Source organism: Doryrhamphus excisus, linkage group LG3 (assembly GCF_037039965.1).
Source record: "Doryrhamphus excisus strain RoL-2023G ecotype Guam linkage group LG3, RoL_Dexc_Guam_v1.1, whole genome shotgun sequence".
NCBI classification, from domain to species: domain Eukaryota; kingdom Metazoa; phylum Chordata; class Actinopteri; order Syngnathiformes; family Syngnathidae; genus Doryrhamphus; species Doryrhamphus excisus.
In genome coordinates, this window is record NC_136359.1 from 25,047,516 (window position 1) to 25,061,956 (window position 14,441).

General features: G+C 39.9%; 1 protein-coding gene across 2 annotated transcripts; it reads left to right on the top strand.

The window, feature by feature from the left end:
- The first annotated feature begins 354 nt into the window (after nt 1–354).
- npr3 (natriuretic peptide receptor 3) lies at nt 355–14,178 on the top strand. 2 transcript variants are annotated; one of them, XR_013627108.1, is made up of 9 exons: nt 355–1,245; nt 6,443–6,565; nt 6,647–6,822; nt 8,438–8,573; nt 10,347–10,441; nt 10,743–10,860; nt 10,930–11,014; nt 12,170–12,422; nt 13,656–14,178. XR_013627108.1 is itself a non-coding variant. In XM_078789226.1 (8 exons), exons 1-8 carry the CDS (start codon nt 597–599, stop codon nt 12,279–12,281), a joined length of 1,494 nt encoding a protein of 497 aa, XP_078645352.1. In that variant the 5' UTR covers nt 355–596; the 3' UTR covers nt 12,282–14,178. The 2 variants fall into 2 exon arrangements, 1 of the variants encoding a protein (XP_078645352.1); XM_078789226.1 differs by having other exon boundaries at nt 12,170–14,178.
- The last annotated feature ends 263 nt before the right edge of the window (nt 14,179–14,441 follow it).

Below are 14,441 nucleotides of genomic sequence, written 5' to 3' on the forward strand. Positions count from 1 at the left end.
TTACCTGATTTTGCAATATTTCAGTTCATGTCCCATATGCGCCTTATTTTTAATGTCCCTTCACTGTCCCATATTTCCATGTTAAATCCACATTTGGAAAGAAAAAAGGTTGAATTATGAATCCAAACAAGTCAAAATACTCCCCGCTAAAATGTATAATCTACCATAAATTCATAATCAACAATTTCAAAACAAAAATCAGCACCTCCGTTGAAAAATATCGGCAGTCCGGACGGTGATTTTTGGTATCGGATCGATCCCGTATCGCCCAGCTCCAGCACGCCGCCGTGGCGTGTAGCTTTAAGAGGGAGGTGGAGAAGGTTGTGATGACGCAGGTTTGAGCCGTGAAGATGCTTTAAAGTCCAGAGGCTTCGTGTGTGGTGGTCTTACGGAGAAGAACACTTGCGGGACATCCAGAAGGAAGCCTAAATGTCCACACAACAGGCGCGTTGATGTCGCTGAGATATCTAATATAAGTTCCTCACAAGTTGCGGCGGGAAGGCTTGAAGTTTGCGCGGCCAGGTGGAGTTTTGGTTTTTTTTTTTTATTTTTTTCGTCTGAAGAACATCTCACCAACATCGGGACAAGTGGGCGTCATGTGCAGCACCGTGCGCGTCCTGTTGGCCTTGCTTGCGGTGTCCGGCAGCGTGGCTGTGGAGGACATAGACGTGGTGGTCTTCCTGCCCAAAAACGACTCGTACCTCTTCTCCCACGCCAGAGTCGCACCGGCGGTTCTTTACGCGCAAATGAAGCTGCAGGCACCCGGAGCGCCTTTCTCCGGCTTCCGCTTCAACATCCACTTCGAGAGCTCCAACTGCGTGAACGACGCCGTCTTCCACTTGTTGGACAGGTCGTGCGGCAAGAAGCCGGACCTGATCCTGGGTCCGGTGTGCGAGTACGAGGCTGCGGCGGTGGTGCGGCTGGCGTCCCACTGGAACATTCCCGTCATCTCGGCAGGTGCCCTGGCCGCCGCCTTCGGCGACAAGAAGACGGAGTTCTCCCATCTCACACGCATCGCTCCGTCCTACGGCAAGATGGCAGAGACCTTCAGCGCCATCTTCAAGTTCTTCTCGTGGAGGACCGCCGTCCTGGTCTACGAGGACGACAAGGAGGACAGGAACTGTTACTTCACCGTGGAGGGCATCTATCATCTCATGGCGGACATGAACATTAAAACCTATTCTGTGTCTCACGACGACCGCCTGGACACCGAAGACATCATCCAAAGCGTGTATGACACTGAAGGTGAGAAAAGTCCACAGTTTATGGGGGGGGGGGGGGGGGGGGGGCTTCTCCGTGGGGTCCCACAAGTCTGGTCATGAATTCATTATCAATGCCGTTACAGTATTTGGAATATACTCAGCTGCACGGTGGCCGAGTGGTTAGCACGCTGACCTCGCAGCTAGGAGACCCGAGTCTTCAAGTTTGCATGTTCTCCCCGTGCATCCGTGGATTTTCTACGGTTTCCTCCCACATTCCAAAAACATGCTAGGTTAATTAGCCGCTCCGAATTGTCCATAGGTATGAATGTGAGTGTGAATGGTTGTTTGACTATATGTGCCCTGGGATTGGCTGGCCACCATGAATGAATTAAGTCCACAAAAGTCAGTCGAGAACACTTTGATCCAACGTAAAGTAGTCTGTGTGTAGCTTGGATGGCTGGACATTTACTATCCCATCATCATCATCATCATCATCATCATCATTGCTGGGTTTGGATGTTATGTCGTGTTGACCTTTCAACTTCAAGGTCAACTAAAATGTACAGGCGGCTCCATCGGATGCGTGAATACCAAAGCATTTTCTTCCCGCCCTCAGGGTTCATATTTGCTTGCTGCCGGGTCGTACCACCATGACCTTGAAAGCAATTGGAACATTCCAAAACAAAACAGACGCTCATGATGTCTGTTATTGTTCTTGGGAAGAAGATGGCGTGTATTCTTTAATCTTTAATAATCTTTAGCATTATGTCAACCAATAATAATAATAATAATAATAATAATAATATGTAGAATATCAAACTACCATGAACAAAATAATATAATTTAATATTTGTTTAAGAAATAATGTCTATTAATTTTATATTGCATTATTAACCAATTATTAAAATGTATAAAAATAGGTATTATTTTTAGGGGGAAATGTAAATAAAATACATAAAATATAAATATATAAATACATACATTAAATTAATTAATTATTAACATTTAATGTAGGAATAAATAATATAAATACACAAATTCTTAACTATATTTATAATATCAATCAATATTTCATTTATTAATGTTATAGTAGTGTCTAAAATTCACAATTGGGCAATTATACACCGTGGTGTGAAATAGTGTTTGCCCCCCTTGTTAAAACATAACTGAAATTAATTTTAAAAAAGTATCATTCTGGAAAAGGTTATAAAGCCATTTCTAAAGCTTTGGGACTCCAGCAAACCACAGTGAGAGCCATTATCCACAAATGCCAGAATCATTCATTGATTCATTTTCTACCGCTTATCCTCACAAGGGTCACGGGGGGTGCTGGAGCCTATCCCAGCTGTCTTGGCTACACCCTGGATTGTCAGCCAATCACAGGGCACATATAGACAAACAACCATTCACACTCACATTCATACAATTTGGAATGTTTTTGGAATGTGGGAGGAAACCGGAGTACCCGGAAAAAACCCACGCATGCACGGGGAGAACATGCAAACTCCACACAGAGATGGCTGAGGGTGGAATTGAACTCTGGTCTCCTAGCTGTGCGGTCTGCGCGCTAACCACTAGTCCACCATGCAGCCCAGATTCAATATTAATAAACTGAATATTTTCATAGTTAGAGCATAGAAAACCTGTTTATGACTGTACTTTTTAAACATTATTAGAGCCCCGTAGACACAAATAACACCCCTATAGTAACATTTACACTCCTATTATTCTTTGTTTACAACGCATGCTAACTCGTTAGCCTCGGCAGTTCGCTCTTCACGTGGTTTGACGATCCGGACTCGTTCTTGTCAAACAGACTGAACGGCGGTCACGTTGGATACAAAGCAAAGTCCAAAAAGCCGGTCGATGGACGGCAAACAGAAATAGAAAAAGTGGAGAAAAAGAACATGAAAAATCGGCTTCTGCTCGGCGAAGCTCTCAAGTCATGTGACCGTGGAGGAGCAATTGCAATATAGTCACAAATACATGCTGTCGTTTACCTGAGAAATGACGGATTCATGATTAATGACAGACGGATTTATGAGAAAATGTACGCACAGGATGAGTGGTACAGGAAATAATACTAATAGCTTTTTGTATTTAGGTTCACTTTATTATTATTATTATTATTTGAAGTATAGTAATCCCTCGTTTATGGTGGTTAACTGGTTCCCGACCCTTCTAAATGTGCCTCCCTATAGTCACCTGTACACTTTTAGTACCTGATATAGTCGACATAATAACAGACTCAAAGGAAGTTGAGGGGGGGTCAAACAGGAAGTGACACCACAGGTTCAGAGTTGAGTTTTAGCTCGGCCTGGGTTACGGTTGCAACAGTACTTTATGTAAGGAGATGCGAAAAAAAAAAAAAAAAAAAGCCTGTTGTTTTGGCGATGGAGTCTGGTGCTTGTGTGTCTCACCCAACATCACAGTAATACTTTGAATGTGTCCTGTCAATGGCGTATAGTTAGCTTTTGAAGCAAAAATAAGACGTGTATTTTTTGTCAATGAATATATTTGAGTAAAATTCAAACGATAAAGAGGAAAAACGCATCCGTCATTCAGTCAACACCAAGCGAGACGGAATAATTTAAAAGGTTTTGCGGCGCCTCGATGTCTTTTCTGTATCCTGCCGCATACTGTACATCCTTGTTGAAGTACTCATGGTATTGCAAGCGGCTCTCTATGTTCCAAACAGCGCTGTGAGTCGGTACGGCGGCAGCGAGCGAGGTAGCGAGTACAAGCGTAAGATGTGAAGTACTGCTGTCTGCTTGCGTTGGCGCATGTGGAAGCCGAGCGAGCGTACACAGGGTGAGCAGTGTGTGGATGGCGGCGTGTAATTAAAGGTGCTGTACTGCTGGCAGCACTGAGGTCAAGTTTGTCCCAGCCACTCAAGGCGCATTTCAGGAGGTGTGTGGAAGTGACAGAGTTGTGAGGAATGTTCCAGCCGGAGTCTGAATCTTCCTTATTAATGCAAGGAACCTTCAGGCTCTTCAATTGCGTGTTTTGTGTACGCACGGACGCGCGTATTTACCAGGCGTGTGTTTATTTCTTGGCAAAACAAAGAATACATGATTGTGTTTCAAGAAGGTACAAAAAAATGCCACGTTTTCCGCGTGAAGGAATGAATGGCCGATTCTTACAATTCCTACATTTCTTAACCATTCCAAACATTCCAGCATCCAAACATTCCAAATTGTCATAGAACGGTGCGTCTACATCCGGGCTGCATATTTTTCATCGGTCACATGTTCGGCACGTGTAATCGACGCCATCCGTCGATCTATTTTATGGCACCCCCCACCCCACCCGCTACATTAATCCGTCATTGCACTCTGTTTATGGTTTCTTTACATTGAAATAGCTCTGCATTTGATGTCTTTACGCCTGCATTATTACTTGCATTATTTATAATTATGATATTTAATTATTGTTAAATAATTATTATATTATAATAATTATTATTTTATATTACTATAATTATTATTAATATTATAATAATTATTATTATTACTATTATTATATATTATTATTACTATTATTATATAATTATTATTATGTATTATACTTTAATCTGTCATTGCACTCTGTTTATGGTTTCTTTACATTGAAATAGCACTGCATTTTATGTCTTTACGTCTGCATTATTACTTGCATTATTTATAATTATGATATTTAATTATTGTTAAATAATTATTATATTATAATAATTATTATTTTATATTATTATAATTATTATTAATATTATAATAATTATTAATATTATAATAATTATTACTATTACTATTATTATATAATTATTATTATGTATTATACTTTAATCTGTCATTGCACTCTGTTTATGGTTTCTTTACATTGAAATAGCACTGCATTTTATGTCTTTACGTCTGCATTATTACTTGCATTATTTATAATTATATTTAATTATTGTTAAATAATTATTATATTATAATAATTATAATTTTATATTATTATAATTATTATTAATATAATAATTATTATTAATAATATAATAATTATTATTATTATTACTATTATTATATAATAATTATTATGTATTATACTTTAATCCATCATTGCACTCTGTTTGTGGTTTCTTTACATTGAAATAGCACTGCATTTTATGTGTTTACATCTGCATTATTATTTGTATTATTTGTAATTATTATATTTAATTATTGTTATTATTTATTATTATTATATTTAATTATTGTTATTATTTATTATTATTACATTATATTATGCATTATTATTATGTATTATAATAATTATTATTATGTATTATTTGTACATTTTTACTATTAGATCAATCTTTGGTGGATGTCATAAGACGATACAAACATCTGCATGCTGATTAAGTATTTTAACAAGAGTCACTCTATATGAACAATAACCTCCCAATATATTACATATATGAAGTATTGTCTTTATACATTATACATTATTATTATTATTATTATTATTATAGACAACGTGGCTTTTTACTCGTTCTATGTGTAGACGTGACGTAACACCCCTATAGTCATATTTACACGCCTATTATCCAATGTAGGAGACATTACGGTTGTAAATTAAAATGTAAATCCATTTTTTTTTTTACTAATAGGCCATATTCAACCATGAAACAGTATGATTTATTAATTGATCTATTTTCAAATACTGTGTTAAAATGAAGCTGTGAAGGATAACTCGTATACTTTCAATGACTTACTACCCGGGATGACGTCTGACTGATGTTATCAGCCGATACATAAATGTACCACATCATATCGGTATGCTTTTTTCTACTGACTGTAACAGGAGAATTGGCCTGATGATGGATTGATATTGATATTGGGGATGACAGGTATTGATAACATTTCCGACATTGTATGGTCATATCACCTCATACTTCGGTATGTGACAAAAAAATTAAAAAAAAAACCTTAAACCATATTTGGAAAGCAGGAAGTGAACAAATGTAACAGTTAGTGATTGTAAAAGTACCAGATGGAGGGGTAGGATTTAATAAGCTTTGCTTCTTCCTACTCCTTTTGGACATGTGGAACTGGGAACTGATTATGGGATGCACTCAATTGTATTCTGATGCATGTTCAAATGAAATTAAACCATTACCATTACCATTACCATTACCATTACCATTACCATTACCATTACCATTACCATTACCATTACCATTACCATTACATTGATGAGTTGAGACTGTATTTGTATTGTACTTGTACTTTACTTTCCTCCAGTGGTGATCTTGTGTATGGAAGCCAACAAAATCCGAGAAATCATGCTTGCCGCACACCGACGACGACTGACCGGCGGAACTCACATGTTCTTCAATATCGAACTCTTCAACGCCTCCTCTTACGGTAAAGAATTGAAGCAATCGCCCGTGTCTGACTGTCTGTCGAAAAAACCCCAACATGGACGGAGATGGCTTGTGGTTTCAGGCAACGGCTCGTGGAGGAGAGGAGACCAATCGGACACGGATGCGAGGCGAGCCTACGCATATTTGAACACGGTCACGCTGCTTCGGACGGTCAAGCCCGAGTTTGAAAACTTCTCTGTGGAAATTAAAAAGGCCAGTGAAAGTATGGGACTGGACCACTGCGATGACTGTGGAAGCGTACGTATGTCTCTGATCAAGTATTGTATTTATGATATACATATGTATATGTATGTCTACGTATGTATGTATTGATCACAACAACTAAATACGCTCCTGATCAAAATGTTTAAACCGTTTTACAGCACGTCGAGCTTCAAAGTGCAAAAAGACGAAACGGGAATGACACAAAACAATTTTTGAGTGAGCAATTTTTTGTAAACAACAACCACGGAAATATTTTCACATAGCGAGCTGCCGTTTTACGCCCCTGCACAACGTGAGACATGTTAGTTGAGGGATTCCGCGATGCTTTGTTGCTTTATGTCATTGCTTTGCATGAAGCCACGAAAAAAAGTTATAGTAAAAAAAACGGAAATATTTTCACATAGCCAGCTGCCGTTTTACGCCCCTGCACAATGTGAGACATGTTAGTTGAGGGATTCCGCGATGCTTTGTTGCTTTATGCCATTGCTTTGCATGAAGCCGTGAAAAAAGGATACAGTAAGATGAACGGAAATATTTTCACATCACCAGCTGCCGTTTTACGCCCCTGCACAACGTGAGACATGTTTGTTGAGGGATTCCACAATGCTTTTTTCTTTATGTCATTGGTTTGCATGAAGCCACGAAAAAAGGTTATAGTAAGAAGAACGGAAATATTTTCACTTATCCAGCTGCCGTTTTACGCCCCTGCACAACGTGAGACATGTTTGTTGAGGGATTTCACGATGCTTTGTTGCTTTATGTCATTGCTTTGCATGAAGCCACGAAAAAAAGTTATAGTAAGAAAAACGGAAATATTTTCACATAGCCAGCTGCCGTTTTACGCCCCTGCACAATGTGAAGCTCCATTGTTCCATTGAAGGAAAAAGCACCACAGATCATGATGGCGCCCCCTCCACATCATGACTTTCTTCCACCTTTCAATGTCCCAAAACCCTTCAAATCTCTCTCTGACGGTTATTGGACTGCACTCGGAATCAGTGCTCTTGACGTCTTGACAGACAGCCAATCAGATCGTCCGTCTCAGGGTCGGTGACATTTTTTGGGTTTACCACTTGACTTTTTTTTTTCATAACCCTCAGGATCTTTGAAGAAGTTTGGTACGTACCTTGGTTTTAAGGTCACAATTGGGGTCACAATTGGGTTCCTTTTGGGTACAATGAAGTAAAAAATACCATGGTAGAGGGTTGCCAAGATTTGGATTCTGGACCGTACCGGATGGGTTCACCATGAAGACACCATAACACTTCATGTGACTGATACATGTAGCGTTACACCACTAGTACACACTGGTCCTAGTTCTTGTCTAGAACCCAATTTATTTTGATAAGATACCAAAGAAGTGGAGTTGGATCTTATTATTATCTTTATTATTATCTTATATTATTATATCTTATTACTAATTGGATCTTGAACATATTTTTTTATATGTATAAAATATGAATGATGTACTAAATGGAACCAAAGCAAGCATTTGGTCTACCTTTGCGTCCCTAATATTTTGCTACTATGTACGGACATCACGGCTATGATTCCATGGATGGGCCTCGCATCCAAAACGAGACAACCTGACGTGTCTTTTGTTCTTCTGTTGTTCTTCATGTCTTTCTCCTCACGTTGGACGTTTTAGGTCAACATGTTTGTTGAGGGATTCCACGACGCTTTGCTGCTCTACGCCATCGCGTTGCATGAAGCCATGAAAAAAGGATACAGCAAGAAGAACGGGACGGAAATAACATCAGAAATGTGGAACAGAACGTTTGAAGGTCAACTACATTTTCATCACTCAACTTTTGGTTCAGAAATTGGCTCTGATAAATCTTATAGGTGTCTCATCTCAGGCAGTTTGACCCCCTTTGGACTGGAACACATTTACAATATACATATATTACAATATATATATATATATATATATATATCTGTCTTATTTTTTCTTCTTATGTCTACAATATTGGGTAATACCAGTGTAAATGTGACTCTAGGGGTGTTATTTCAGGTCTGGAGGGCTCTAATAACGTAAAAAAAAACATACCTATCATTCTATCTTGGCTGCATGGCGGTTGAGTGGTTAGCGCGCAGACCTCACAGCTAGGAGACCAGGGTTCAATTCCACCCTCGGCCATCTCTGTGTGGTTAGGGTTTGGGGTTAGGGTTAGTATTAGGGTTGGGGTAGGGTTAGGGTTGGGGTAGGGTTAGCAGTTAGGGTTAGGATTCGGGTTCGGGGTTAGGGTAGGGTTAGGGTTCAGGGTTAGGATTAGGATTAGGGTTCGGGGTTAGGGTTAGGATTGGGGTAGGGTTAGGGGTTAGGGTTAGGATTAGGGTTGGGGTAGGGTTAGGGTTAGGATTAGGGTTGGGGTAGGGTTAGGGTTAGGGTTAGGATTAGGGTTGGGGTAGGGTTAGGGGTTAGGATTAAGGTTGGGTTAGGGTTAGGATTAGGGCTGGGGTAGGGTTAGGGGTTAGGGTTAAGGTTGGGTTAGGGTTAGGATTAGGGCTGGGGTAGGGTTAGCGGTTAGGGTTAGGATTAGGGTTCGGGGTTAGGGTTCAGGGTCAGGATTAGGGTTGGGGTAGGGTTAGGGTTAGGATTGGGGTAGGGGTTAGGGTCAGGATTAGGATTAGGGTTGGGTTAGGGTTAGGGTTAGGGTTAGGGTTAGGATTAGGGTTGGGGTAGGGTTAGGGTTAGGATTGGGGTAGGGGTTAGGGTCAGGATTAGGATTAGGGTTGGGTTAGGGTTAGGGTTAGGGTTAGGGTTAGGGTTAGGATTAGGGTTGGGGTAGGGTTAGGGTTCAGGGTCAGGATTAGGGTTGGGGTAGGGTTAGGGTTAGGATTGGGGTAGGGTTAGGGGTTAGGATTAAGGTTGGGTTAGGGTTAGGATTAGGGCTGGGGTAGGGTTAGGGGTTAGGGTTAAGGTTGGGTTAGGGTTAGGATTAGGGCTGGGGTAGGGTTAGCGGTTAGGGTTAGGATTAGGGTTCGGGGTTAGGGTTCAGGGTCAGGATTAGGGTTGGGGTAGGGTTAGGGTTAGGATTGGGGTAGGGGTTAGGGTCAGGATTAGGATTAGGGTTGGGTTAGGGTTAGGGTTAGGGTTAGGGTTAGGGTTAGGGTTAGGATTAGGGTTGGGGTAGGGTTAGGGTTCAGGGTCAGGATTAGGGTTGGGGTAGGGTTAGGGTTAGGATTGGGGTAGGGTTAGGGGTTAGGGTTAGGATTAGGGTTGGGGTAGGGTTAGGGTTCAGGGTCAGGATTAGGGTTGGCGTAGGGTTTGGGTTAGGGGTTAGGGGGGAGTTTGCATGTTCTCTCGTGCATGCGTGGGTTTTCTCCGGGTACTCCAGTTTCCTCCCACATTCCAAAAACATGCTAGGTTAATTAGCCACTCCAAATTGTCCATAGGTATGAATGTGAGTGTGAATGGTTGTTTGAACTGCCCACATTTTCCTTCCAAAAATGTTGACATGATATCTGCATTTTGTATGATCATTCTACGCAGTAAAAGTTCTAATGAGTCATTAAAGATGAATGAGTGTTATTTTTTTCACTGTTTTGCACAGGAATCGCAGGCCAGGTATCCATGGACGTTAATGGGGACAGAAATGGAGATTTCTCTTTGATGGCAATGACCAATGTCGATACAGGAACGTACGAGGTAAGAAGCAGAAAAACGATTTAGCGTTCCATCTATGAATTTTTCACCCAAAGGCTTTTGTGTTCGTTTTCACCACGGAATTGAGTCCACACATGCAAAACCTATCCTAGCGCATCTGAAATGGAGATCCCAGTCACCATCCCTCCGTCCTGTATTCTCGATCTCCACAACACAAAGAGTCCAGGATGTTGGCGGTCCCACATCGACTTTTTCCTTTTGCCTCTGTGACCAAGTGCTTGTTGATGTTGGTTTTCTCGAACGCACGAATCTCCACGTTCATTCATGCATTGTGTAATTCCAGGTGGTGGCCAATTACTACGGTATGAATGGAACCTTTGAGCTCCTGCCCAGCTTCAACCACGACCATTTCACTCTGGACGAAATCCAGATCACTCATACGGAGATATCAGACACATCATGTAAAGGACTATTTGGCATGTGTTTGAGTGGTTACTATTGCGCTGGCCAATGATCGTTCTGTTGAACAGGTGGACTTGGAGTGTCGGCGTTGACCGGAGTCATCGTGGGAACTGTTCTGGGAACCACGATGCTCATAGCGTACTACTTTTTCAGGTAAGAACAGATAACCACAAGACTGCTTCCAGACTTTGTGGAATATTTGGAGCGTGTCGGTTCAAATTCTGACCTTCATTTATGAGGCCAGACACTAATGGATTGGATTTGATCCTGGAGCTGATGAGGTTGAGAACTGAACTGAGCTGAACATCTCCGGGTACTCCAAAAAATGCATGTTATGTTCATCTAAGCCAGGGGTCACCAACCTTTTTGAGGCCGTGGGCTACTTTGTGAGCACGGATAGTACGAAGAACTACATGACCTGTTTGGGGTCAACTTCCAAAATGACAAAACTGCACGGATCACTTTTTAGTAACCACAACAAAAGGAATAGTAGTAGTAGTAGACTGCTCACATATCAATGTTCATTATTTTACACAATAATGGTAACAATAACAAGAAACATTTATTTATGTGCTCACATATTTGAAAATCAGAGGGAACACCTTTCTGGGATTTTTTTTTTAAGTTTTATTTTGAAGTGTCTCTCCACATTGTGCCGCTTTGGTATTGCAACAGTCATCCCTCAAATACGACACATACATTTTTATTCAAAATACGTAAAGAAAAATTCTCCCTCCCAATCACTGTGGAAAATGTAAGTCCTTTTTTGGCTTTTCTGCCATGTTTTTGGGGGCTAAACTGCACCAGTAAGCTAACTCATCACCGCTGCATTATATCGGAAAAGCGGTGAGCGGACGCGTGCGCACACATGAACTTTGACTTGAGGTAAGAGTTTGTTATAAAATATTTTTGTTTTAATTTTTCATGTTATAAGACGATTTAAAAAAAATACATTAATGTAAGCAATTCAGATTCAAAATTTAAAGCACAAAATAATGATAATTTGTGACCAGTGCTATTTTTAGAAGATGCCTCACGGGCACCTTACGTGGTCCACGTGGGCGCATGGGCGTTGGTGACCCCTGATCTAAGCATTTTCCCACAAGAGCTTATATATAGGATTTATATATTTTCACTGTGTATGTTGACCTTCAGTATATTCTTAAAGGGACAGAAACACTAGTCGGCTGTCATATACTGTATATTACAGTAATCCTGTGAATATGTTGTGTTTTTTTGTAATATGACAAAATGCATCAACGGGCAAAGAAACAAGATTCTGCTCACGTTTTTTTTGGTCTTTCGCAGGAAAAATTACAGGATCATCATCGAGCGTCGAACACACAGTGAAGACTGCACCACAGGGAAGCACCGCCAGTTACGCGAGGACTCCATCAGATCAAACTTCTCCGCTGCTTGACTGATGCCACAGAATTCCTCTTGACAGCAACACGCAGCAGTGCTTCTAGGGAGGAGTTTTATTTGTTAACTTCCAAACCTACTGTATCTCAGGACAACTACTGTCTCAAAGCAACACTTGTGGGGGGGGTTTTCTTCACAAGTGAGTATTTGTATGGGTGTGGATTTTATTCTTCTTTGAGCATTTTATAAAGATATAGGTGTTTTTTTTTTAAATATATACACTGTAAACAAAACGGTAGTTTTGACATTAATGAATGACTTAATGCTGTAGGTATATGTGATGCTACATTGTCGACGTTGGTGGCTACAAAATGTTGATATGACTAATGGAAGTCTGATTTTCATTGTTTTATTTAAAATGCAGCATGTAAAAATAAAAAAATTGACTTTAAAAATGAAGCAAAAAGGTAAAAAGAGGAGCGTATGTGATCAACTGACTGGACACAATGTGAAGTACCCCGGCATAATCAATACAGCAATGAGACTCTTATTGATGCATTGCTAATTGATATTCTTTTGTTTTCATGATTTCAATGGTAAAAAAAAGAGTACACAAGATTTCATTTATTTAATGACTTAATAATAAATCATATTAAAATAAATGGCAAGAAGAAATATTTGTGTAAAATGAAATCATAATACAGCGGAACCTTGGTTAGCATCATTAATCCATTCCTGAAGGTCCAACTCTAACCAAAACATACTCTAACCAAATCATTTTTTTCAATAAGAAATAATGTAAATCCAATTCATCCATTTCAGAAAGTCAAGAATTTTAACACATAGCAGGTTTTTATAGTATTTTTTATTGTATTATAGTATTTTTATTTTTATAACAACTCCAAATTGTCCATAAGTATAAATGTGAGTGTGAATGGTTGTTTGTCTATATGTGCCCTGTGATTGGCTGGCCACCAGTCCAGGGTGTACCCCGCCTCTCACCCGAAGGGAGCTGGGATAGGCTCCAGCATGCATAAGCAGTAGAAAATAGATGGATGTTAATATCGGGCTGACAATTATCGGTTAACCAAAGAAAATGCTAACCCGAGCGTACGCTAACCGAGGTTCCACTGTATTATTATTTGAATGCTTTGCCAAAGTCTGGAGCTTGTAGTGTTTATATATTTTTTTAATTTTCAATTTTTTTATTTAAATATTAATTTGCCGCCCGCTAGAGAAATTATGCCACTGAATTAATTTGCAGAAAACGCTGGCTGACTTTACATGTTACATTTCTAAAGATACCCAGTGTACATATAAAATGTGCCAAATAGTTTTATTACAACAGTACACTCCCTTGCTGCATTCTGTACTGTATGTGGAAGGTAAAGCATTCTGTCCTGATATCGTTTGTTTCTATTTCTATTCACAGCCTCCAGATGAACATATCTTTCTCTGACAACTGAATGTACTGCATGGAAAAGAAGTATTTGCTAATTTTGTAAACGTACTCCCTCACAAAGATATAAACACCACATCATTTCTATTTTATTACGCGCTTCGATTTAAGACGGAGTATTCATATCAATGAAGTTGTATTGTAGTGAAATCCACTTTCCATTGTTTGGTGTTACACTGAAATGAATCCCACCACAACAATGACTATGTCTCCTTGTCAGTTCTTCCCAGTGAATTTCTCATAAACCGATTGGCCAACTTCAAATGTGGAGGCGGGATCTGGGTCTTTGTAATGGTATGTCAATCAATGAGATCCGACGCTGCATTCACGCACAACCGTCCTTACAAACGCAGGTTTATGATTCAGAATATCACGATTTAGTGTGCATTATTTATGACAGAATGTCTTATTTAGTGTCATACATGTAACACCTGTACACGTGTTATGAATATCTTATTTTCTTAACTTTATTCAATAAAAGTTTGATTTACACCAATGAAATGTGTTTTGTGTCCCGTACATCCTCGGTTCCTAAAGTAGAGTAGGCCTACCCCCGGGGGCTATTATCATGAAACAAAACTCACAATTACGAGTGTAATTGAAGGAGACGGGAGCAGCCGGAAGTAGACAGACCGTCAAGTTGTTCAAGGTCTGTGTGCATCAAACCAGGAAATAAGTACGTCTGAATAATTGGATTAAGAGTGTTTTCACCTTGAATATTTCATTATTTCATTTATATTAGTGTTCTAATTCGCCGAA

Excerpts from the sequence above, each read along its gene's own strand:
- npr3 (XM_078789226.1), top strand. The coding sequence starts at position 597 with ATGTGCAGCACCGTGCGCGTCCTGTTGGCCTTGCTTGCGGTGTCCGGC. Across the intron at positions 8,574-10,346 it reads GTGGAACAGAACGTTTGAAG|GAATCGCAGGCCAGGTATCC; the intron begins GTCAACTACATT and ends TGTTTTGCACAG. Across the intron at positions 10,442-10,742 it reads TCGATACAGGAACGTACGAG|GTGGTGGCCAATTACTACGG; the intron begins GTAAGAAGCAGA and ends GTGTAATTCCAG.